This window comes from Macrobrachium nipponense, chromosome 23, assembly GCF_015104395.2.
Source record: "Macrobrachium nipponense isolate FS-2020 chromosome 23, ASM1510439v2, whole genome shotgun sequence".
NCBI lineage: Eukaryota > Metazoa > Arthropoda > Malacostraca > Decapoda > Palaemonidae > Macrobrachium > Macrobrachium nipponense.
Genome location: NC_061090.1, coordinates 28,909,178 through 28,936,725, shown reverse-complemented (window position 1 = coordinate 28,936,725; position 27,548 = coordinate 28,909,178). Strand labels below are relative to the sequence as shown.

The window sequence follows — 27,548 nt, the reverse complement described above, 5'->3', positions numbered from 1 at the left end:
CATCTCTCTCACTGCCGTCCTCAGACCACTCACTAGCTCACCTGTATCCTGGCCTCAGTAAGCTTAGTTCTCTGCGCCAATTCTTCTCTCGTGTATATGTCGGGATACTGGGTCCTCTCGAAGGCCTTCTCGAGCTCGTCGAGTTGGTGGGCGGTGAAGGTGGTCCTAGAGCGCCGCTGCTTCCTCTTCAGCATCATCTGGGGGTCGTCGTCGTCTTCAGAGCCGTCCTCCACGTCGGAGCCTGAGCTGGTCTGTTTCACTGCAGCTGGAGGGAGAAGAAGAAGAAAGAAGGTGGTGGTGGTTAGTGTTTGGGGTCTCGTTTTACAGAAAAGGAGAGCCGTTGCAAAGGGAATGAGAATGAGTTTGTTTTTGTTTTTCTTAGATCGTCGTGGTTGACCTAGAGTCCTAGACAACGTTGAGAGTATTCTAGATTACTATCGAGTCGATCACCTCTCTCTCTCTCTCTCTCTCTCTCTCTCTCTCTCTCTCTCTCTCTCAAGAAAAAGATGCCGTAAAGTAATATCCCCAGACAACAATAAAAAAAAAACATTCAAAGTTACAGCAAAATTATTGAGAACATCAATAAGGAAGTACTGAGAGAGAGAGAGAGAGAGAGAGAGAGAGAGAGAGAGAGAGCATACCTCTCTCTCTCTCTCTCTCTCTCTCTCTCTCTCTCAACAAAAAAAATGCAGTAAAGTAATAATATCCCCAGACAATAACAAAAAACGTTCAAAGTTACAGCAAAATTATTGATAACATCAACTAGGATGTACTGAGAGAGAGAGAGAGAGAGAGAGAGAGAGAGAGAGAGAGAGAGAGAGAGAGAGAGTCTTAAAGGCTTTCAGCTTTCATTTACCAACTTTTGAGATATTCACCTGAACCCTCTCTCTCGTATCTACCTAAGCGAGGGTGTGGTATCATCGCTTCGTTTGCTCTCTCTCTCTCTCTCTCTCTCTCTCTCTCTCTCTCTCTCTCTCTCTCTCTCTCTCTCTCTCAAACGCCGCCAGCTGCAAGGTGAGAAGAAGTGAGAAGGAGACCTGCAACCGGAGATTTTAATTTAATGTCTACTTCGCTGGTCATTTCTACCTTTTCAATTGCTGTTTTTGACACCATCAAATGGAACCCTTCCTCCTTTTTTTTTTTCTCTCTCTCTCTCTTGTCCACTTTGTTTTTTACCGTCCCGATGGGGTGCTTCTGTCCGTCGGACCAGACGCCTTTGATAGCATCTGTGAAGCCGCCCCTTTCTCTCTCTCTCTCTCTCTCTCTCTCTCTCTCTCTCTCTCTCTCTCTATTACAGTGTCATGTGTAAGGGATGACGTGACGTCAGCCCGTCTTTAATTGATTCTCGGTCTGCCATTCATATGTATTGAATTATTATTATTATTATTATTATTATTATTATTATTATTATTATTATTATTATTATTGAAAACTTGCTGTTTCAACGACACATAGTGTATAGAGAGTCTTCTCTATCCCTCTTCTTTTTATATTAATAATAAGATGGATAGGGAGAACACTACAAACTCTATATGTCGTTGAAAACAGCACTTGTTTTCAGTCAGTATGTCCTATTATTGATTATTATTTTTTTTTTTGGCTCTATCACAGTTCTCTAATTCGACTGGGTGGTATTTATAGTGTGGGGTTCCGGGCGGGTTGCAGCCTGCTCCTTAGGAGTCCATCACTTTTCTTACTATGTGCGCCGTTTCTAGGATCACACTCTTCTGCATGAGTCCTGGAGATACTTCAGTCTCTAGTTTTTCCAGATTCCTTTTCAGGGATCTTGGGATCATGCCTAGTGCTCCTATGATTATGGGTACAATTTCCACTGGCATATCCCATATCCTTCCCTTATTTCTATTTTCAGATCTTGATACTTATCCATTTTTTTTCCCATTCTTCTTTCTCTTCAACTCTGGTGTCCCATGGTATTGCGACATCAATGAGTAATACTTTCTTCTTGATTTTGTCAATCAACGTCACGTCTGGTCTATTTGCACGTATCACCCTATCCGTTCTGATACCATAGTCCCAGAGGATCTTTTGCGTGATCGTTTTCTATCACTCCTCAGGTTGGTTGGTTTGTAACCACGTATTACTGCAAGGTAGCTGGTGTTTCTTGCACAGGCTCCAATGGAGGGCTTTTGCTACTGAATCATGCCTATTTTGTACTGGTTCTGTGCAATTGCCGGGGGGGCATTCGCTTGCTATTGTGGTTTACGGTTTCATTTTTTTCGTATTGCACTTCTTACATGTGGGAGAGATGTTATTTCCATCTATCGTTCTTTGGACATATCTGATTCTTAGGGCCTGATCTTGTGGCGCTGTTATCATTCCTTCAGTTTCCTTCTTGAGCTCTCCCCTCAGTAGCCATTGCCATGTGTCATCGCTGGCTAGTTCTTTAGTCTCTCTCATGTATTGTCCTTGCATTGGTTTGTTATGGCATTCCTCTGTTCTGTTTGTCATTCTCCTGTCTCTGTATATTTGTGGGTCTTCGTCTACTTTTATCAGTCCTTCTTCCCATGCACTCTTGAGCCACTCGTCTTCACTGGTCTTCATATATTGCCCCAGTGCTCTGTTTTCGATGTTGACGCAGTCCACTATGCTTAGTAGTCCCCTCCCTCCTTCCTTTCGTTTTATGTATAGTCTGTCCGTATTTGCTCTTGGGTGTAGTGCTTTGTGTATTGTCATATGTTTCCTCGTTTTCTGGTCTATGAGGGGAAGTTCTGCCTTCGTCCATTCCACTATTCCTGCGCTGTATCTGATTACTGGCACTGCCCATGTGTTTATGGCTTTTATCATATTTCCGGCGTTGAGTTTTGACTTGAGTAATCGCCTTGAGTCTCTGCATATATTCCTTTCCGATCGGTGTCCTTCTTCTGTCGATGTTTTATATCCCCTCCTTCCATTATTCCCAGGTATTTGTATCCCGTCTCATCTATGTGTTTGATGTTGTTCCCATCTGGTAGCTTTATCCCTTCAATCCTTGTTACTCTGCCCTTTTGTATGTTGACTAAGGCGCATTTTTCTATTCCAAACTCCATCCTGATGTCCCCAGATACTATCCTTACAGTCTGGATTAGGGTATCTATTTCCTTGATGCTCTTACCATACAGCTTGATGTCGTCCATGAACATCAGATGGTTAATTCTGTTGCCTCTTTTCTTGAGTTGGTACCCAGCATCCATCTTCTGCAGTACTTTTGTCATGGGAATCATGGCTACTACGCAGAGTAGTGGGGACAGTGAGTCGCCCTGGAAGATCCCTCTCCTGATATTAACCTCTGCTAGTCTTATTCCAGAGCTTGTAAGTATTGTATTCCAGTTGCGCATTGTATTTTTGAGGAAGCTGATGGTGTTTTCCTCTGCCCCATATATTTTCAGACATTCTATTAGCCATGTGTGTGGGGTACCATGTCGAAGGCTTTCTTATAGTCTATCCATGCCATGGTTAGGTTGGTTTTCCTTCTCTTACTGTTCTTCATTACCATTTTGTCTATCAGGAGCTGGTCTTTTGTGCCCCTACACTTCCTTCTGCAGCCTTTCTGTTGGTGGGGGATGGTGTTTATATCCTCTAGGTAGTTGTATAGCCTTTCGCTGATGATACCTGTTAGTAACTTCCACATTATTGGTAGGCAGGTGATAGGCCTGTAGTTACTTGCTATATTTCCCTTACTCTTGTCTTTCTGGACTAAGGATGTTCTTCCTGTGGTCATCCATTTGGGCGCATGGTGATTTGTGGTACAGTGCTGGAGTTGTTCTGCTGTTCTAGGTGTAGGGCCTTGAAGTTTTTGAAGCAGTAACCATGGACTTCATCAGGACCTGGGGCTTTCCAGTTTGGCATTTTCTTTAGTTGGTGTCTGACTGTATCTGTCGTGATGTCAGTGAATCTGTTTTATTCTCCCTGTTTCTTCTTTCTTGACTTCCTGGAGCCATGTTGCATGTTTGTTGTGTGATACCGGATTGCTCCAGATGTTTTTCCAGAGTCTCTTACTTGGTTCGGCTTCAGGAATTTCTTGCTGGTTGTCTTCTCCAGTCTTTTCTGGTTGGTTCCGAATAGTTTGTTCTGTTGGTATCCTTTATTCCTGTTCATGTACCGTTGGATCTTATTTGCTTTGGCCTTAAGCCTCTGTTTTACATCTTCTATTGTGTTGTTTAGTCCCCTCTCCTGTACTTTGTATTCCTCGTTCAGTTCCTCCCTTGTTTTCTTGCTTCTTAGCTTATTATTATTATTATTATTATTATTATTATTATTATTATTATTATTATTATGAACACTAGTGTTTGTTAAAGGATAAGTGTTGAAACCTTTTTTTTTGTCACCTTAATAGAAATTTTTTGCGTTTCAAAAATATTTTTACCAAAATATGAAGATTTATTACTCAAGAAAAAGTCCCATATTATTATTATAATAAGTATTATTTTACTGGCATCGGTAGCATTCGTAATAGTTTTAGGGTGACACAGTTGCAAACTGTCCTCCAGAACGGAATAATCATGAAGATTTATTAGGAAAAATGAGATATATTTTTCAGAGGACCGTCAAAATCATAACTTTGGTGGCCCCCCGGTCGTTACCTGTGATTTGAGGAATTTTTGTTGAGTTTCGTAGATGGAGAGGGTTGCGGATTTTGCATTATCTATCAAAGTATTGATGCGTATTAATGAAGCATGACAGTGTATATATATATATATATATATAATATTATATATATATGTGTGTGTGTGTGTGTGTGTGTGTGTGTGTGTGTGTGTGCTTGAATCAGATGAAAGGCAAGGCCTCTTGTCACCTTGCCTTTCGTTTGAGAGAACTGGGTTCGATCCCGATGTGAGTCAGAAATTTATTTATGTGTAACACGTGCTCATGTGTTGATTAATCATATGCATATATAAATGTATATATATATATACATACATATATACATACATACATACATAATATACAGAAAACCCAGCAACCAGCTTCCACGAAATAATCATATCCCGAAAAGAAGCAGGACCTTTCGATGAAGGATTTCACGGGTGAAGTCCTTCGCCGGAATAACCTCAAGGACAATCCTACCGCGTCCTAACATACACACGGGGGAAGGAAATGACACCACAGTCGGGTTTACTTTACCGCGTGCGTAATGCAGGCAATCATTGCTTTCGTCAATTGCCTGAATTGCAAACCTCTTCAGGTGTTTACAAGACCGATCGAGGAATGTATATACCGGTGAGCGTCTCAGGAAGGAAGATGGAAGGGAAGAACACACGCACACACGTATCATCCTTTCCTCCATCAGGATGATGGTTTTAAGAGAGAGAGAGAGAGAGAGAGAGAGAGAGAGAGAGAGAGAGAGAGAGAGAGAGAGGCAGGCAGGCAGCAGGCATGCCCGCGAGCGCAATACATTAAGTTTGTCAGTCACCAGCTCGCAAAGGAGGTGATTTCACACCAACACTGACAATTGGTCGACGTCGAAGACGGTAATCGAGGTCGATTATCCATTCGGATATCGAACTATTTGGGCACGGAGGAAAAAAAAAAGGCCAAAAAAGAAAAAGGGTAGGAATAATAAAAAAAAAAAGTGAGAGACGGGGAGAACCTTGGATGGACAGATGGCGGAAAGGTATACTAGTGTGTTCGCGGCGGTAAATGACAGATTGCAGATTATGTTAATTGCATTCAAATTTCGGGGTTGCGTTAGGATGAATCGCATATGCGTGTGAGTAATAATGACCTTTTATTGTGGTTATTGCGTAGAGGTTTTATGCTAATTCTATACTGGCTTCTTGGCCTGACTGTAGACTATTGTCACTTTGGCCCGATATACTAAAGTCCGTTACAAGTTTCAGTCATGTTTTGTCTGCGTTTTACAAGGCTGAGGCATTAACACATCCCTCAGCCTTCCGCTTTGCCCGGTCCTTGGGGTATGAGGGGCAATTGCCTTATTCCTGCCCGGACACAGGAAGAGTAGTAAGTGCCCATGAGAGGTTGAGTAAACGCCACGCCCCTTGGATATAGTAGTTTCCAAGTGCTTCCATTTCATTCACCCCCCCCCCTTTTTTTTTTATAGGAACATATGGCAACTGGATCATGCCGGTAGGCGTGGTTTGCTTCTCTTCTTAGAATGAAATCGTGAGAGGGAAGATGAACTTTTAAAGTACCCATAGAAACTTTGCTAGATACATTGAAGTTAAATTGCTACTTGCGGTTGCATTTATTGATCTGTCTGTCACTTTGTCTCTCTACTTTCTGTTCTGTCTTGTTACATCTGGCAATTTTGTTCTGAGATACTTTTCTTTGCAATTATCGTCTGTTCCCTTGGGCTGGTGGTAAATATTCACAGCTAAAATCACTGGAGTTATTCGTGATTTGCAAAAGCTTAGGATGCTTTTCAACCGCCAGAGGTTACAGTTCAACATCACTCTGTCAAAAAGAGATAGAAGATTGAATGATATTGACTGTGGATATTTACTATAGATGATTGAATGATATCGACTGTGGATATTTACTGTCAGCTCCATGAAAACAGACTCTGGTTATGGCCTTGTAGGCTTGTTCCATGTGTAAGATATAATTTGTTATACCAGGGTTTCATGTGTTGCAATACCAGTGTTAAATCACCTTATTTTAACAACTGAACAATGTTTGTTACTTGTTAATTGTAAAAATGACCAAATAAGTAACCAGTTAATCATTTTAAATTCGACTTGTTTGTTAGATGTGTCTCAGCTTTTGAGTTACTTTAAAGATCAACTTATAACTAGTAAAAGATTTGGCTGCTGTATTCAATTTATTTCCCGGTAGTTTTGAAAAGTAATGCTGGTAAACTGAATGAAAAAAGATATGTTGTTTCATTTTTTTATAATTTTGTTGCGGCTTTCATTCTAAAAGAAAATGCCAGGTAATTAAACGAAAGAAATTTTAATTACACAAGCTACCACAAGAGCTTTAGAGGGACAATGAGGAACATACTCGAGGTAACAAAAATTATGCTTCTAGATAAGTTATACCTGTGAGAAAGGAATGAGAAATTTATAGCATCTTGAAAAAAAAAAAGTAAAGAAAATGTTGAGATGAATTTAGATAATTCACTTGTCCTGAGTAGATAACCAGGATTTAGATCCATTGAGAGAGAGAGAGAAGGATTGGAAAGAGAGAAGAGAGAGAGAGGAGAGAGAGACGAGAGGGAGAAGAGAGAAGGAGAGGAGGAGAGAGAGAGAGAGATTTTCTTTTTACTCCCAAACTGTTGAAGAACATCATTCCGGTGGGAAATAAGTTGGCGAAGGAAAACAAAATTCAAGTTGAAATTCCCTCCAGATCACAAGTGTCTTTTGACGAACAACCATTGTTCCTCGATCCAGCATTTTTGGGAGGAAAGCCCGTGGTGGGCCACTTTCCTTCATATTGGGGGATTGATAAATGAACGTGTACCCGAAAAAAAAAAAAACCACTTCATCGTCTCTTATAAAAGTCTGTGTGTGTGTATGTGGTGTGAATCAGCCTTTGCGATCGCAAAAGGGATATGTATTTTTCTTCTGGAGGTCGATCGCGAAAACAAACATTGGCTTTAACTTCAAGAAGGCCACCACCACCACCACCATCTCATTACAGCTCCAGAAGCGAGTCTCTCAAAGTCAAAGTCAGCTCAAAGGAACGATATAAAGGGGGGATAAAAAAATACACGGGGCGGGAGAGAAAAACTTTCTTGCACAACCTTCCAGAACAAAGAGCCCGGGGACCATGTAAAGACAATGGGAGAAGACTGGCTGGAGCGTGACGGGAGTTCGCGCTCTATAGTGTTGGAACCCCACGCAACGTGAGAGGCCTTTGTGAGGCCAGTAAAGACTCGTTAATTGGATCTTTCTTTATCGTTGCCAAACAACTCCCTCGACGCGGTGTAATTAAAAAAAAAAAAGATTTGGGCTGTTTGATTAAAGTTTTCAAAGGCTTAAATACTACTGAGGAGAGGCTTATGAGTGGTTGGTGTGCGTACAAGTTTGCACACTTCAGTTATCTCATTCGTCAGTGCGCTTTTTGAAGAGGTGGCGGTGGTTCGAGGCCCCATGGGGCTTCGAAATCGCGTCTCGAGATGGTCTGTTTTGTGGTCCGGGATTCGAACAGGAAATGAAGCAGCTTTGTTCGTTGCCCTGCCCGCACTTCGTAGTGTTGATGTTGTTGGGTCGTGCTCCAACCTCGACCAGTGTTTGGGATCCACCAAAAAATCTTATTTTTCGGCCAACGGTGAGATGTGAATACAACAGATGACTCTTTAACTGGTAGAGGTTATTGTTGTTGTTGTCATGGTCTTATGGCAGCAAAGGGCCCTATAGGCCTCAGAGTAGCCTTGAGTGAACTATGAAGGATATCTTAGTTAAAAGACATAATGAGATCTTACTTATAAGACATATTCATTTGTTTTGCAAAGTGATATTATGTTAATCTAGGGCCTAAGCCACCTGAAGGACTACTCTAAATGAGAGGTAGTGCTGGTACAAGGCTAGCTTGATCTAACAGCAACAACCTACACCAGCGCTTTAGAATCAATCTTAGCCGTATGCTTTGACCAAGAAAGTATGCCGAGGGGGCTGTTCATCGGCTCAGTGGTCTGGTTAAACTAAGATACACTTAGCAGTTTTACTTGACTTTCATTTCCCTTTCTCAGTCTTGCTGGCCAAACACTCTTAACTGTTACGTACTTCTTAGTGCACCTGTGAGCGTTTTCTCCCATTTTCGCCCGTAGATCCTTATAATGCATTTTGTTCCAAGTCCCTCATTTCACTGCCTTCAGCGCTCAATGGCTGAGAGTGGCCCCAGTGCTTGGCTTGACAGCCCAAATTTTATAGTGAAATCTACTTTCCTCTTCTGCTACTTTCATGTTGTTTATACTTTTACCGCCAGTCTTTCCGGCATATTCTTTGTCTTTTTTTCATATTGCAACCGCGGTCATTTTTTTTAAATACCAGTAACTGATTTTCATATCGTGATTACCTCTTACTTTTTTATGTATTTTAATTTTTTTTTATTTTCTAGCGGTTGTATTTTAGAATCCCGAATTCAGACTTGCAAGTACGAAAATATTGGAAAGTGCTGTCACGGCAAAATTGCGGATATTTCCACACGCACGCGCAGACACAAGATATAGATAGAGGGATAGATAGATAGCGATAGGTAGATATATAGATAAATATGGATAGATAAGATGGATATGTGTGTGTGCAGCTGTCATGTCAGCACGGACTCTTGCCTCAAGAAGCAGCCCATAAGAAACAGAAAGCGATTCAAATTCCTGACAGTCCAGAATATTCACTCAATATTTCAATAACCTTGCCAGAACAATTTTCTCTCTCTCCCTCTCTCTCTCTCTCTCTCTCTCTCTCTCTCTCTCTCTCTCTCCAAAGCATGAACGGAAACTTGTCAGAGCACCTTCCGTGCAAGGCGTGAAAATAACACCCTTACCAGTTTGATCCTAAAGACAAACATTAACCCGCGCAATTGATTACCACCCTTCGGCTCCTATATCAGAGGGTCGAATTTCGTCCGGGTGACGTGATGATTGCCAAAGACTGTGATCCATATTGGGGCAATTTCCTGATATTTAAAACAAGGGATTTGGACGGAGGGAGAATAAGCGGATTGGACTCCCACCAGAAAATCAAAGATTGCCCTGGCAATTGACCAAGAAGTGAAGTGCGTCTGTGCGGGGAGAGAGAGAGAGAGAGAGTTTCCTCGTCTTTCCCGAGATGGGAATTGTATAAATATCTTATAAATGGTCTCACCCAGTTGAATAATATTGAGAGAGAGAGAGAGAAAGAGAGTTTCTCTCCGACTTTCGGAGATGAGAACTTTATATAAATATAGTCAATATTTGATATATAAATAATAAGTATCTTGCTTATGGTTTCACCTTGGTCGGGTAAGAATTACCTCGTCGAGGCCTTACCCACGTTTTGATTATTATGGACAATTCGACGTAATAAGGAACATATGTCGTTTATTCTCTCTCTCTCTCTCTCTTTCTACACCATACATACACAGCATATATATATATATAATATATATATATATGATATATATATATATATATATATATATATATGCGTGTGAGTGTGGAGAGAGAGCGAGAGAGAGATTCAACGTCGAATTAGGAGGATTACATTAGCCAACTCTCGGCAAGCCATCATTAAAAGGGATATACTTACTTTCCCACCAACTTTCCTCCACCCCCTTCTCCCCATACCTAATAACCCCCCCCTCCACCCCATCCTCCCATTCCCTCGAAAGCAAGGAACTCAGGAAAAAAAAATTAAAAAATACGGGTGAGAATAAGTCGTGTGTGTGTGTTAAGCCGTGTAACTTTTTCTCATTACAACGCCAGTCTAGCCAATCGATCTCCCATTACCGCCACGGCGCAAGTGGGCCGATTAAATCCATACAAATGACACGCCAGGCCTTCCGTGGGCTACTCATTTCGACACTTCAGGCGTGTACTTACCTATCTGGTCCGGGGATTTAATACCTTTAATGTCTAATTTGTCCCCGACGAGCCGGAGTGATTGAGTCGGGGCTGGTGGCGTGGACACGGGTTAGCTAGCGGGCTGCCGCCGATCATGGGGGAAGGTGAAATGCAGGTCTCTCGTCAAATCGTGAAATCGTTATGTTAAGTCAGGTGATGTATTTTTCCGAGATTGCCTTTTTCGCTCTCTTTATTTATTGACGTTCTGTGATTCACGTCGCTTTATAAATGTATAGATCTCGTCAAGTCAAGTTTTCTATTTTGTGTCTGTGATTTATTTCGCCGTCTACTAGATTCGTTGTCTCTGAATGGATTTATTTACTTTCTGTGATTCTCTTGGCTTTATTGATTTAGGATTGCAAAGCTTGAAATCGTTATATAAAGTCAGTTTACCTACTTAGTTGCTAGGATTACTTTCGCTTTACTTATTGATTTTCTGTGATTCCCTTGCTCTTGTAAATTCATGAAATCGCTATAAAGCTAGATTTATTTTTCTTTGATTTCTTGCAGTTTTGTGAATTTTCTGTGATTCCCTTGGCTTTATTTTTCTGTGTTCTAAGATTCTCTTCGCTATAGTTTATCTATTTTCTTCGATTGCCTTGGATTTATATAGGATTTGTTTTCTGTTATGATATAGACACACGAGCGGGAACAATTGTATACTCATAGAAATAGCTATGATGTTCGTTAATATTATTATTTGAAAATAAAGGGACCTACGACATTGAATAAGGAAGCTGTGATTTTTATTCAAAATAAAGTAGTATAATTTTAGGAAGCGGTGAGTTTTATTCAAAATAAAGTATTATAATTTAGAAAATAAATCAGAAATGAGAAAGTGAGGTGGACAAAGAAAATAATTAGTAGAATACATACGGGTAAATAGGTAATAAGAATCTTGTAAACAATGCGGAAAGAGTAAAATATGATCAATTAGGTAATTAACGAATAAAAAGGTAATTGGCATAATTAAATTCATTAGTGATAGATTTATGCTCATTATTATTGGGTAATTCGGTAATGTAAAATGTTGATGATAAACAGTAACAAAATTGGATCAGATTAATAAATAAGAAACACGGTATATAAGTCACAAACAACGATAAGCGAATACTAAACAAATGGATGGAATTATAATTAAATAAGAAGGAAAAACTATAAGTCACAGAAAATACTAGATAAAAAAATACAAAACAAATTGGATGGAATTTAAATAAATAAGAATAAAAATATTTCAAAAAAAAAAAAGTTGGATGGAATTTCAAATAAATAAGTAGGAAAAAACTATTTCAAAAAAAAAAAAATTAAATAAAAACAATAGAAAACCGCTCCACACGACATCAAAACCGCAGCGACAACTGACGAATCGCGAGTCGCCGTGCGTTAGCGACAACGACGCGGTCGCTATAGTCGCCGGCTCTGGTCGCTGTTGCGTGAAGCCGACCAGTTGCCTATGCTGAGTTTTAAGTGCACTGCAGCAGATGAAAGTGGAAATGTTTTGAACTAGTCCAGATCGTCATACCACATGATTGACAGGGTGTGTGTGTATTATATATATAATATATATATATATATATAATATATATATATATATATATATATATATATATCATATATATATATTATTGAAATACACACACACACGACACACACATATATATACATACTACCTATTATATATTATATAATATATATATAAGTATATATATTTATATATATACCATTATATATATATATATATATATTTAATTTATAATATATATATTTAATATATATAATATAATATATTATATATAATATATATTAATAATATATATAATATATATATATATATTTGAAATACACAGACACACACACACATATATATACATACATACCTATATACGTATATAATCATATATATGATTAATTATAATATATACATATTATATATAATATATATTATAATATTATATATATATACACATATACATCGAGCTACAATGTCCTTTAATATCTAATTCGCTCTACCTCGGAATTAATATATTTTCACATATGCTTAACCGAAGGGGATTTTTTTTACACGATAATAGATTTGCCTGGTCCCGGGCGCGAACCCGAGAAGACATTCAAATCCAGGAACGTCAGTGAAGCTTTTACCTGCCCCACCACTGATGTATGTATATGAATCACGATAATGTGATATGACTATATATATATATTATATATATATAATATATATATATATATATATATATATATATATATATATATATATATATATATATATATATTTTGTATTTTTTACACCTGGTGACGAAACACTTGTCAGTTATAATTCCACTAAAGTATTGGTTCCGAGGTAGAGCGAATTGGGTATATTTACATAGATTAATATATAATTTTTTGTGGTTATGAAATGCCACGTGATGATAAAAATTCATTGTATATTTTTATAGATACATATATATATATATAGATAATATATATATATATATATATATATATATATATAACATATATATATATAATACACACACACAGATACATACAGTTGTGTAGCATGAATAATTGTCAGTAACTTTTTGATATTTTGCATGACTGAATAATTCAACACTAGCCGTTGGCTTACTTTCAATTTGGCATACACCTGATACCTTGGACCTCATGGAATTATAGCTTGCTTGCTTGTTTTCTGACAAACGAAACGAAACCTGTGTTATTAGTAATTGTATTTTTTATACATACGTAAACTTTTCTTGTGCGTGTGTGTGTGTTTTTTTTTTTCTCGTGGGTTGGAAGTGCGAAAGAGAAACATTCGCAATGGTGTATTTTCATGCATATAAATTCATGCAGATTTTTGGGTTATATATACATATATATCGAGCTACAATGTCCTTTAATATCTAATTCGCTCTACCTCGGAATTAATATATTTTCATATATGCTTAACCGAAGGGGAATTTTTTCTCGATAATAGACTTGCCTGGACCCGGGCGCGAACCCGTGGAGCCTTTCAAATCCAGGAACGTCAGTGAAGCTTTTACCTACTACACCAAGCAAGCGGTGGTGTAGTAGGTAAAAGCTTCACTGACGTTCCTGGATTTGAAAGGCTCCACGGGTTCGCGCCCAGGGTCCAGGCAAGTCTATTATCGAGAAAAAATTCCCCTTCGGTTAAGCATATATGAAAATATATTAATTCCGAGGTAGGCGAATTAGATATTAAAGGACATTGTAGCTCGATATATGTGTATGAATCACGGAAATGTGATTTGACTTTTATATATATATATATATATATATATATATATATGTATATATATATATATATATATATATATATATATATATATATATATATATACACACACACACACACACACACACACACACACACACACACACACATGACAAGGGCAGACTTGCATTTGATTTTTCATCTTAATTTGGGCATACACTTGATCACTAAGAACCACTGTTTTGTGTAAATCACAGTCCATCGACTAGTATACGACAATAATATTAAAAAGAAATTATAAGTGCTTTAAAAAGATCTTGTTCAGTCTCCTTCCTGTCCATTAAAAATGGTTGTTTAACATTTTTTTTTCTTTGAAGTGAGGCAGGTGAAAGTCTTCTTTGTCCAATTCCTAATTTATTTTTTATTCGTTTTCTTTTTTATAAAGTTAGAGTGTCTATTTTGCTCATGTTTTAAGCTAGTCGCAAAAATACTCTTATTTCTCATTGTCTGTGACATATCCTTTTATTTCTTTATAGCTCACCTCACTTCTATTCCATTAAAAGAATAAAAAAGTAAAAATAAAAAATAAAACAACACCCTCAAAACAAAGCTATTTTTTTTTTCATTGGAAAATAAAACGAACCTAAACCTCAAAGCTCTCCTTGTTAGCAACATGAATTTTTTAATTTTTAAAATTTTACTTTTATAACCGTACTCCTATTAACAAAAATACTTAAGTGATTAAGTCTTTGTATCTCAAGAAATTCTCTTAAGGCTCATAGTCCTCCTTGTTAGCAACATTATTTTGTTTATAACTGTTATCCAAAAGACCTAGAATATAAAGATATGAAGTCTTATAACCTTTCTATTTCAAGAAATTTGCGAAAGCTCACATCCTCCCTGTCAACAGTATTTTATCACTTTTATCAAGCTGACGTTCTTATTCAATTCGGAAATATATATATATATATATATATATATATATATATATATATTAATAAAATACATATATATATATATATATATATATATATATATATATATATAAATATAAAACATTTAATCACAATCTCTCATTTCATCAGTCAAAACAAAGAAAAGACACTATTCATCCGTATTCAATCAAAGACTTAAATTATGTTTAATTAGAAAACTTTATCGCAATCTCTCGGTTTCGAGCAAAAAAAAAAAAAACACAAACACCATATTCATCCCCCTTCAATCAAAAGACTTAATATATATATATATATATATATATATATATATATATATGAAAAAACAATCACATTCTCTGTTTCAAGCAAGTAAAAAAAAATAATAAAAAAAAACTATATTCATCCCTGTCAGCAAGTTGAAAATCAGCATCGAATCCCCAGCAGCATTGGCTCTGTATATATCGTGAGTGACCAAAGGACACCGACGACTCCCTGTTTGCCCAGGAATAATGCAAATCCTCCACGCCTGTCTTCCCAGACGTCATCCCAATGGATTTGTCTCCGTCCGTCATTTTGCTGCGACAGACCTCTCACAGTCTCTGTTTCTCTCTGTTTTTCTAAGGTCGGGAGAGGGAGGAGGAGGAGGGGGATGTCTTTGTTCTTTGGACCTTCTTTATATAGGTGGTTTGTGTCTGTTAGTGTGTCTGTCGGCTTGTGTTATATTTTTTTTTTTTGGGGGGGGGGGGGTTTTTTTTTTTTTTTTTGGGGGGGCCCGTTGGTGTTAAGTGGTGTCTTCATATTTTCGACCGTCTAGGTGTTGTCTCGTCTGTTAGTTTGTCTCTCTGTCTGTCTGTCTCTTTCTGTTTCCAGAAATCAGTTCCTGTCTTGATGCTTTATATTTGCCATCTCTCTCTCTCTCTCTCTCTCTCTCTCTCTCTCTCTCTCGTCATTTGATATTTTTTTCACCTTTATGATGTCTACACTAGAAAATCTCTCTCTCTCTCTCTCTCTCTCTCTCTCTCTCTCTCAGGAGTCATTGTATTACCCTCGTCTTTCTTTACATATCTTTTAGAAAATTTTTCTTCTCTCTCTCTTCTCTCTCTCTCTCTCTCTCTCTCCAAGAAATCACATGTGCATCAGTGACTTTTCATTCGGGCTTCCGAACCCCTCTCCTGTGTCTTTGGACGAAGCTCTAATCAGCGACCACTGACTCGGACACAATAACACGCTGTCTGGAAAGACTCCGTAGGACCCCGAATCCCTTTGGAAAAGTACGCGAGTCCCACCCTTAAGGTCACCTCATCGTCATGCCGCGGTGACGTGGGAATGACACGTCTATCGGCGAGGCTCCAGTAAATCACCCACCCTCCCGCAGGAGAGTTACGCCGCATTCATGAATGACCTTTATGATGCCTTGACGAAAGGGTTAGAGTCCCTTGTCCCACAGGTCTTTGGATGATATCTTTCGGGTTGGGGGGGAGGACATACCTCACGTTGCCCGTATATATGCGTATCCTATTTTCCGTCCCTTATCCACCCCTATACCATCCCCTTTACCCCTTTTATCTTTCTCCCCCCAACTAACCCGTTTATTTGGCTCGCCATCTTATTTAAGTGTTTCCCCATCCCTTCCTCATGGTATTTGTATATCTGGTTCCATTTGTTTTGGGAAAATTTATTCCTCTTCCTTTCCCCTTTTTCTCTTCTTTTATTTGGGTCCCCCCTTATCCAAGCCTTTCCCTGTTTCTCTTCGTTTATTGTGCCCCCTTATCCACTCCTTTCCCCTTCGTTTATTTAGCACCCGTTATCCACTCCTTTCCCTTTTTCTCTTCGTTTATTCGGGCCCCCTTATCCACCCCTATCTTCTCCCCCACACCTTTAGCTTTTTCCTTCTTTCCCCTTTAAGTAGCTCTGTCTCTTAAGCCTTTCCCGTCCCCTCATCTTATCCATTATAAATCTGGTTCCATTTCTGGGGGCGGGGGGGGGGGGATTAATTCCTCTTCCTTTCCCTTTTTCATGTCGTTTATTCGGGTCGGCCTCCCCCCTCCCTTTATTTGACTCTCCCTCTTAGAAGCCTTTCCCGTTCCCTCCTCCTATTATTTTTGTGTCGGTTTCAATTTGTTCTTGGAAAAATTAATGCGTCTTCCTTTTCCCTTTCCCTCTTCATTTATTCTGGCCTCCCTTCCCTTCCACCTCCCCTTTACCTTCCCCTTACCTTTTATCTTTCTCTCCTCCCCTTCCCCCATTTAAATTGCTCTCCCCCTTACCCCTTTCTTGTATCCTCCTATTATTTGTAAATCATTTAAAATTTGTTTTGGGAAAATGAATTCCCCTTCTTGATTCCTTTGTAAAATGTAATTTTAATCATCAGTCCATCTGCTTTTATAAAATATTTTATAAAATATTTAAATAAGCTCTGAAAAAATATGGTTCCATTTGTTTTTGAGGAAATTAGCCCTCTTCCGGTTCCTTTAAAAGGTAGACTGTCAGTCCATCTGCTTATAAACAAATGATTTTTAAAAATATTTTATAAAATATTTAAACAAGTTCTGAAACAATAGGGTTCCATTTCCATTTGTTTTTGAGAAAATTAACCTTCTCCCGATTCCTTTAAAAGGTATTTTAATCATCAGTCCATCTGCCTGTAAACAAATAGTTTTTAAAAACGTTTTATAAAATATTTAAACCAGTTCTGAAACAATATGTTTCCATTTGTTTTCAGAAAATTAGCCTTCTCCCGATTCCTGTATATAAAATACTTTAATCGTCAGTCCATTTCTCTGTCAAATAAAGCAACATTATGGATTTTGCTTTAAAAAAAAAAAAAAAACCTCTCCCGGTTCCTGTAAAAAAGTTATTTAAATCATTAGTCCATCAGCTTGTAAACAAAGCATTTTTAAAAAACGTTTTAGATAATATTTAAAACAATTCATTTAAAAAATATCTTAATCGTCCGTCCATTTCCCTGTCAAACAAATCAACATTTTGAATTTTGTCTAAAATAAAAAAAAAAAAAAAGAAAAAAAAAAAAAAAAAAAAAAAAGGAGTCCTGAAATCATAATTTTAAGATCTCAGATCCTCCCGAGAACTACATTAATAAGCGCAAATAGCCGCTTTTATCATCGCCGGGTCGAACTCCCGACCCCTATCGATCGAATTCCCCCAAATCGGCGGAGGACCGCAACTCGCCTCCTGATTGGCCGAGGGGCTCCCGCTGGTACCTCTCTCGACCAATGGGAGACCGACGGCCGCCGCTATTAAAGTTGACACACCCTCCTTTCGTAATTAATTCTTGCCCGTTGATGTAACTCGGGATAGAGAGAGTATTTAATTCTAGGCCAGATATATAGAATGCTGCGAGGAATGCTGTTTCGCAGCGTGGTTTTCGCCGGAGAGCGACGACGGCGCGGTGGTGAAACAGCACCAGTGCTGTTTCGCCAACGGAAATGGTATGCATTGGACGAAGTGGTATCTGTCAGTTGTCCCTCGCGAGATTGTTATAGTATAGGTGACGCTGTTGTTGCGTCGCAAACAATTTTCGTCAGAATTAACCAGACGATGTTGTTGTATCGTCAAAATTAAACACGCTGTTGTTGTATCAGCAAAATTAAAAAGATGCTTTTGTTGTATCGTCAGAATTGAACAGACGCTGCTGTTGTATCGTCAGAATTAAACGGACGCTGTTGTTGTATCTTCAGAATTAAACGGACGCTGTTGTTGTATCATCTTCAATTAAACGGACGCTGTTGTTGTATCGTCAGAATTAAACGGACGCTGTTGTTGTATCTTCAGAATTAAACGGACGCTGTTGTTGTATCGTCAGAATTAAACGGACGCTGTTGTTGTATCATCAAAATTAAACAGACGCTGTTGTTGTATCGTCAGAATTAAACGGACGCTGTTGTTGTATCATCAAATTAAACAGACGCTGTTGATGTATTGTCAGAATTAAACGGACGCTGTTGTTGTATCTTCAGAATTAAATAGTCGCTGTTGTTGTATCGCTAAAATTAAACAGACGCTGTTGTTGTGTCGTCATAATTAACGAGATGCTGTTGTTATAGCGTCAGAATTAAACAGAAGCTGTTGTTGTATCGTCAAATTAACCAGGCGCTGTTGTTCTGTCGTCAGAATTAACCAGACGTTGTTGTGTCGACAGATTTAATCAGACGCTTTATTTATGCCGTCAGAATTCACCACATGTGTTGTTGTTATGTCGTCAGAAATAACCAGCCGCTGTTGTTGTGCCATCGTTAGAATTAACCAGATGCTTCGTTGTTTCGCTCATCCAAACTGACCCCGAAAATATGTTTTGTAGCTAGTTCGTCAGAAATGAAAACGTATCGTTAGAAGTGTAGACAAACGCGCCGTTGTTTCGCTGGTAAAACTGAGACGCTGTTGTTTTACCGGTCTATTGTCTACGACACAAAATGGGACGGGAGATGTGTCGGTCTCTTTTCAAGCTCATTGTAATAAGTTTGCAAGTACAACCCCAGAAAGACTTCTTTATAATAATAATAATAATAATAATAATAATAATAATAATAATAATAATAATAATAATAATACTCATCATCATCAATAATAATAATCAGATGTCTTTTATTTTTTTTACTTTATGCGTTGACTAATACTAATTGGATAATATTTATGATTTATATATTTTCCTAGTATGATAACATCACGCAAATTATTACATGGCCCATATTATTAGCAGTATTACTATCATTCCATCTGTCGTTAGTAGCAATGAAGACAATAATAGACTCCAGTAGTCGTACCAGTAGCAATATTATTATTATTATTATTATTATTATTATTCGTGTAGATGAAACACCAGACCAAAGAATCAATAATAATAATAATAATAATAATAATAATAATAATAATAATAATAATAATAATAATAATAATAATAATAATAATAATCCCTTAAAAACTCAATACTCATAAAAAAATTCAAACAGAATTCTCAGGCACTTCACTTATTTTTCACGTTAGTAAATACTTGTATAAGTAATAAGACATGTGGCACTACTTTATTATAAGTGCGTCGTGCGTAACAGTCTCTCAAGTTTCTCCAGCAATAAATCAAAGTTCCTGACAATTTATTTATGGCTGCAATATTTTTATTTATTTATGAATGCAACACAGCACCCAAGACTGTCGCATCTCTTAGTGTAGGAACTGCGTGAAAAATATGATTTTGTTTATTAATTTTTAAGGTGAAACTTTTTGAGAGGAACGATAATGTGTTTGTGTGAACTTCTTTATGTTTGAAAATTTCACTGAGATTTGAAAATTGCAATAGTTGAAGAATTGATAGTTCGTTGCAACTTGGTATTCAGTGTGAAATTGAATAAAAATTTTTTAAATTAATGTTTTTTTTTATATATTTATTAGAAGTGCAACTGACATATTGCTTTCACACAGTATAATCTATATTTATTTCTATCTGTACAGCGTGTATGTATTATGTATGTGCATGTGTACATATATATATATATATATATATACTATGATATATATATATATATATATATATATATATATATTGTGTGTGTGTATGTACGTACGCATTTATAGTTATATAGTATATAAGTTGTCTACTTGGAGTAATGTTAAACCTCTCGTCAATTTGAATTTTTGCTTTTATTTCTGTAGTACGTGTTATTCACTATGCATGTTATGATTTATACAAATACTTTATTAATAACAACTCTCTTTGTCTTTACATTTCCCAGTGTTGACAGTTACAAGTACTTTTGAGTTACATGAGATAAGATCTTTAATTTGAAAATAAAGAGTTAACATATAAATGATATTTATCTGATTTTCGGGCACTTGATTGAAGAACGTAAACTAATAATTTACGCTTGTCTTGATGTTTTCATGTTCTTTGTGTACCAAATAGTTTGAATGTTCTTTGTGTACCAAATAATATGTATTTAATCGGTTACTAATCACTTCTCTCAATAAAGTACGCTGTATTCGACTTCGTATCATCGTTCAATCATTACAGCCCTGTATTTTGCCGTCGCTGTATTTCTCTCTTTCAAGCTTAATCAGAAATTGAAATATATTTTATAAAAATACAGTTAAAATAGCGGTATGTGTGCTTGTCCGTATGTCTGTCTCAAGCCTGATAAAAAAAAGTGTAAATTACAGTCAAATTGCAGTTGGAATATAGTTTATAAATATACAGTTAAAAGAGCGGCATGTCTGTCTGTCTGTCGTATGTCTCAAGCCTAATAAATTACAGTCAAATTACAGTTGAAGTAGAGTGTAAATATACTGTTAAAAGAGCGGCATGTCTGTCTGTCTGTCTCAATCCTAATAAGAAAGTGTATCTTCCAGTCAAATTACAGTTGACATATAGTTTATAAATATACAGTTAAAAGAGCGGGATGTCTGTCTGTATGTATGTAGGTCTCAAGCCTAATAAAAAAAGTGTAATTCTCTGTCATGACAGTTGAAATATATTTAAAATAATACAGTTATCGTATGTATGTATGTATGTATGTATGTATGTATGTATGTATGTATGTCTTTCTGTGCCCTATCTGTCAGCTCATTCGAGTCGATACAAGAGAGAGAGAGAGAGAGAGAGAGAGAGAGAGAGAGAGAGAGAGAGAGAGAGAGAGCACTCTCGACACCCATCAATACTTACGATTCACGTAATGGGTGTTCGCTCCCGGCGTCTTTTCTTTATTTCACCCGATGAATTATGACGTTTCTCGGCCAATTTTGCCGCCGCCATCGGATTCATGTCCTCCCCTTTCCTCCAATCGGACGGTGGTAAAACGTCCGCGAATCCGATTAAATATTAATATCTAGAGAAAAAGGAATAAGTACATACGGCATTTTGGGGAGGAAACAAGATCCGATGTTTATGCGCCAATTTTTCCCAACAGATGGCACTGCCGTCCGCTGTTCCCACGTTACGATTGGTGTCTAGGGTGGCTGGCAGCAACATTTGGGCGTGGGTGAGGGAAGGGTTTTTGGGAGGGGGTTGGGTGTATGAGGCTGTGGCTCCATCGAGGGTTTCATGCCTGCAGGTCGTACATGTAATGCCGTTTTCGAAACCCGTAACTTGTACACAGACAGATGGCGATGAATTATGTATTTGAGCCTTATTAATGTTTTCACGGTCGGCAAGGCGCAATGTTTTCAAGTTTCGTCCCGATAGAAGACGCTGGAAGGTTGTTCGTTCGTCCCTTCACGATGAAATTCGCCTTTCACGGAGCTGTTTGTAAACAAACCGTATTTTGTGTGGGGGATAGGTTGTCTAATTCATTACGAGCTGTGTTTATTTGTGTATTACAACTTCTAGGTGATTTTCGTACTTTATTTATGAAGCTATATGTAAATAAATAAATAAATAATTATATATATATATATATATATATATATATATATATATATATATATATATGTATGTATGTTAAGACAATGGTTTGTAAGTTTTTCCTCCCAAAAGTTCTTACGAGATTTAACAGTTGAATTGTGAATGTGGTGGAGCCTCCTTTGGTCGTATGACAAGGGAAAAGGCTTATCTTATATTATATATATATAATTAATACTATATTTATATATTATAATTATAATAGAATAATACTATTAGAATATATATATTATTATATATATATAATATATATAACTATAATAGGGAAATTTTATTACATATACGTATACATATACGACAGATCATAGTCATATGACATTACCTACAATGTCACAACGACGGCGATGAATTACGCCACAGAATTCAATCAGAAGGGCGAGTGAGTGCTCTCTCTCTCTCTCTCTCTCTCTCTCTCTCTCTCTCTCTCTCTCTCTCTCTCTCTCTCTCTCTCTCTCAATAGGCACAATGGTCCCTTTCTCTGTATTCCAATCTTTGCCCTTTGGGCTATGACATTCAGGTCAGTTCTGGTTGTAACGTGAAAGACGAATTAATTGATAATAATAATAATAATAATAATAATAATAATAATAATAATAATAATAATAATGACTAGGAAAATAGTCTTGATTTGTGTAGCATTATCTGCGCACTATAATTGAGGGATCGTAAGATGGTATGAATCATTACAGAAAAATAGTACAAATAGTAATAGTTTTCGTCTTTGGCATTAATTTAGTCGTCTGGCATTCTATACCCATTATGGGCATTTATGCCACTGACCTTTATTCCTCTTTAGTATTTTTTTCCTACTGATAATTTTCAAATAGAAATTCCTTACCTCTTTGCCAAATACCCCTTCGGTACCTTTATTTTTATTTATTTGTTTTTTTTTATCCGAGTGGCGTTCTATATCTATTTTGGGCATTTATGCCACTAACTTTGATTAATCTTTAGTATTTTTTCCTACTGATAATTTTCAAATAGAAATTCCTTGTACGAATTTGCCAAGAACCCATTGGATACTTTTTTTTTCTTACAATACCCCCTTTTTTTTTCTCTCTCTCTCTCTCTCTCTTTATAAACACAATACCCAGTCTCTTTTCCTCCATCTTTCTCCTATTACCCGTTTAGACAGTGGGCCCTCCCTTTCCATTATCCCTACTTCCTGTCTTTATCCGTCCTTCTTTCCAGAACCGTTTATCATGATTATATATATATCTGGTTTGTGTTTTTTTATGTCTTTTTGTTTGAAGAATGACGCAGTAAGTTATTTTCGCGTGAATTAATGCCTAACACGTTATTTAAATTGGATAATTTCTTCAGAGAGAGAAGAGAGAGTAGATTTTTGAGATGGTAGGAGAGAGAGAGAGAGAGAGAGAGAGAGAGAGAGAGAGAGAGAGATTATTATGCATGTAGTCAGAAACATAAAGATGCATTTGTTGTTAATGGCCTGGTATTTGAAAGAGAGAGAGAGGGAGAGTAATAATTTGTTATTATTGGTTCTATTATTATTACAACCATTATAAAATAGCCCAGTTTTTCATTTAGATAAAATCCCTAAAATCGTTATACTTTTATTCGTTGTATGTTTAAAACGAATTTAAATTAAGAAAATAAAAAAAATTGCCGGAACTATGACGTCATTCGTTGTCAAGAAAGTACTGAGGTTATTTAATAAAATTTCTCCTTGTTCTTTATGTGGATGAAGTTTCGTATGGCTATATATATATATCCATATTATATATATACTATGTATATATATATATATATATATATATATATATATATATATATATATAATACTCACACACACACACATATATATATAATATAGTATGCACATATATATACATATATATATATATAAACATATATATACATATATATATATATATATATAAATATATATATATTATATATATATATATATATATATATATATATATATATATATATATATATATATATATATAGAACTACACACACATATACATACATACATAGCTATACACACACACACACACACACACCATATACATACATATATGTATATATTATATTATACATCATAGCTACAGACACACACACACATATATATATATAATATTATATATATCTTATATATATATATTATATATATATATTATATATATTATATATATATATTATATCTAAATCTATATCTAATGCACACAACCAGCTATATATATACCCACCGCTATATATATACTTACAATAATTGGAAAACTACCAGAACCTGCAAAAAAAAAAAAAAATAAAAAAGCTACCATACACGGCCGATAAAATTCCGATTGCCATCACAAAGAAACGGTTAGGAAAATTATACCAGATCCAATAGAGAGAGAGAGAGAGAGAGAGAGAGAGAGAGAGAGGTGTCGTCAGCTGAAGACTCTAGACGGTCATTATGCGAAGGCTGTAATAATCTCTCCCGACCAACACCTCCTTTTTCCGACTATCACACCGCCAGATTATACCTGTTTCTGTCAATTCCAGGACCAAGAGGAAGAAGAAAAGAGAGAGAGAGAGAGAGAGAGAGAGAGAGAGAGAGAGAGGGGTTTGAAATCGTAATTTCGTTGGCGGAAGCAACCATTTCTTTGGATATAAGTTGTTGCCTGGTCTTTTTGGACAATTTATTACTTTGCTGTTAGTTTTTTCAGACAACAAGGCAAACGAAGATATTGATAGTGTTATAACGCAAATAATTTGTTTTCGGGTATACTAGGTGTATACAGGATGGGGACGAGGTAAAATACACAAACGTATATGTGTATATACACTACATACATACTTGCATACATATATATATCTAGATATATAAATATTTATATGTAAATATATATATATAGATATATATATATATATATATATATATAAATGTGTGTGAGTGTTTTTGTATACGAGTATTGTATATAAATGTGTATGTATAAATGGATGTATATATATGTATATAAATACACACACATATATACATATAAATATATATATACATATATATACGTATATATATGTATGTATATATATATACATACAAGCACAGCACATACACATATATATGCATATATATACAGAGAGAGAGAGAGAGAGAGATTCCTGAACTGTTTCGCGTAATTAGCGCCATCCCCCAAAGAAACCTCCCAAATTAAATAACAGTATAATCGCTGGACGAGAAAAATGCTAAACACATCACGTGATAATTATAACGTCCATTATTGCCTTGTCGTGCAAAACGACTAGAGAGAGAGAGAGAGAGAGAGAGAGAGAGAGAGAGAACCGTCTTCACAATCCGACAGACGATTATAATAGATGTTAAAGACATGACAGCACAGAGAGAGAGAGAGAGAGAGAGAGAGAGAGAGAGAGAGTGTCATGCCCACTCTCCGACAGGAGCTGTAATAGATGCCCGGGACAAGGAGATAATAACAGCCTGTAAAATCACCCTTGTAACTTTAGCCCCAAGCACCCCCCTCCCCCCCTCTCAAACCCGTACAACCCACTGCCAATTACAAAGTGTTCGAGCGATCCCAGCGAAGTGACTAATTGGGCTAAGACCAAAAGAGTAGGCAGCCTACGGTCTTACACTATCGTCTCCAGCAACGCCTTCTTCAGGAGGCCCTTTTTGGTAGGAGAGTAGGAAGGGAGGCCTCTCCCGAAGCAGGTCCTATTCAGAAGTGCCTTGTATTTCGTGGGGTGCAGCCTACGGTCATACGTTCACTTTCGCATCTCCGGAAGCGCCTTCTTCAGGAGAGGAAGCCTTCAGTTGTGGTTTTGGGGTGGGGGGAGGGGGAGATTGTTGAAGGAAAGGCAGCTCTTGTGGTAGGGTATGTCCAGAGGTGCCTTACATTCTCATCCACGTCTTCGGCAGCGCCTTCTTCGGGAGAGGTCTGTCCTGAGGTGTCTTTGGGTTTTGGGAGTGTAGGTCATTGGTAGCCATAATTGGCTTTTGCTTAGTTAATGATAATATTGTCCGTCTTATATCCTGTACAGTGGAGCTTTATAGATAACGCCAAGTTTCTCTTTTCTCTCGTAATATCTTGCTTTTATTATTATTGTTATGAATATTATTATCATCATTAGCAGAACATGGAATAAGTCAACAAAACTAAGAAAAACTACCTTTTCCATGACGATTCAAACAAATACTAACGAATTACCGAACAAACAAAAAGCGAGGTATTTTGTATTTGATTAAAATGTTTTTTCCTCCGTCCTCTTTCTTAGTATCGGCTTAAGCTTTCGTATAAATTTCCTCTTATAACTGTATCTTGGTGTGAGGGGGTCAGTCTTAACAGTATTGAGCGATAAGCTTTCCAGTGAGTCTCTCTCTCTCTCTCTCACTCTCATCTCGGTCTCATCGTCTCTCCTCTCTCTCTCTCGTCTCGTCTATCTCATCTTCTCTCTCCTCTCTCTCTCTCTCTCTACACACACACACACACACACACACACACATATATATATATATATATATATATATATATATATATATATATAATAGATATATATATATATATATATATACTATCAGGGAGTGTCTGAAAAGAGTGTGGTCCCTCTCATGTCGAAGAGAGAAGAGAGAGATGAGAGAACGAGGCCGGCAGGCCAGCGACCACCCAGGCTCAAGATAAAGGCGAGGTATTTCTTCACTTCTAGAGGTCTACACTTAGCGTCCAAAAGGCGCGATAATAACTACGTAATTAATTTGTAATTATTAGCCGCCATTAAGGGCTGGCTAATGAGGCGTGCGGAGGGACGAGGTTTGGGTTTCACTTTTGACAAAAAAAAAAGAAGGAAATAGAAAAAAGGAAAAAAATACCGGGGAATGTTTTTACATCATTTTGAAGATTTTAGTTTTTTTCTTTTGGTTTGGTTTGTAATTGGTTAATGTTAATGAATATTTTCGGGCATTGTTTTTGATTTGTTGACCCAAATTGTGGTTTTTCAATTTATGCTTTGTCACATTGACAAAAAAGAAAAAGAAAATTACTTGGAAATTTATTATATTTTAAAGATGTTTATCTTTTTTTTTGTTATGGGGTGAATGTTAATGAATATTTTTTCTGGGATTATTTTATTTTTTGTTGATCGAAAATGTCCATTTGTTTACTTAGTTTTTTCACATTTAAAAAGAAGAAAAAGAAAAAGATGAAAAAAAATTTTTAGTCTGTTTTTGTGAAATGGAGTCACTGAAAAATTCATATTTTTTATAGGGATTATTTTCATTTTTTCATCCAGTGTTTGCTTGGTTATTTTGTTCTAATTTGGCAAAAAAAAAAAAAAAAAAAAAAAACTAAAAATGATAAAAACTGAGCTTTATATTTTTTAAAGCTATTTACTTGTTTTATAATGAGGTCCATGTTAGGCAAGATATTTGTATGGGATTATTTTCATTTTTCTTGGTCCAAATTACGTTTATTTTGTATGGAGCGTTTTTTTACTCCTTATAATACCAACTACTATATATATATAATATGT

At 36.7% G+C, this 27,548-nt stretch overlaps 1 protein-coding gene across 1 annotated transcript in view; it reads right to left on the bottom strand.

Moving 5' to 3' along the window:
* LOC135199949 (paired box protein Pax-7-like) overlaps nucleotides 1-27,548 on the bottom strand; it is a 76,957-nt gene that overhangs the window by 9,019 nt on the left and 40,390 nt on the right. The window contains exon 4 of the mRNA XM_064228077.1: nucleotides 42-265. Coding sequence (XP_064084147.1) covers nucleotides 42-265 — 224 coding nt within the window. The remainder of the gene's footprint in view (nucleotides 1-41; nucleotides 266-27,548) is intronic.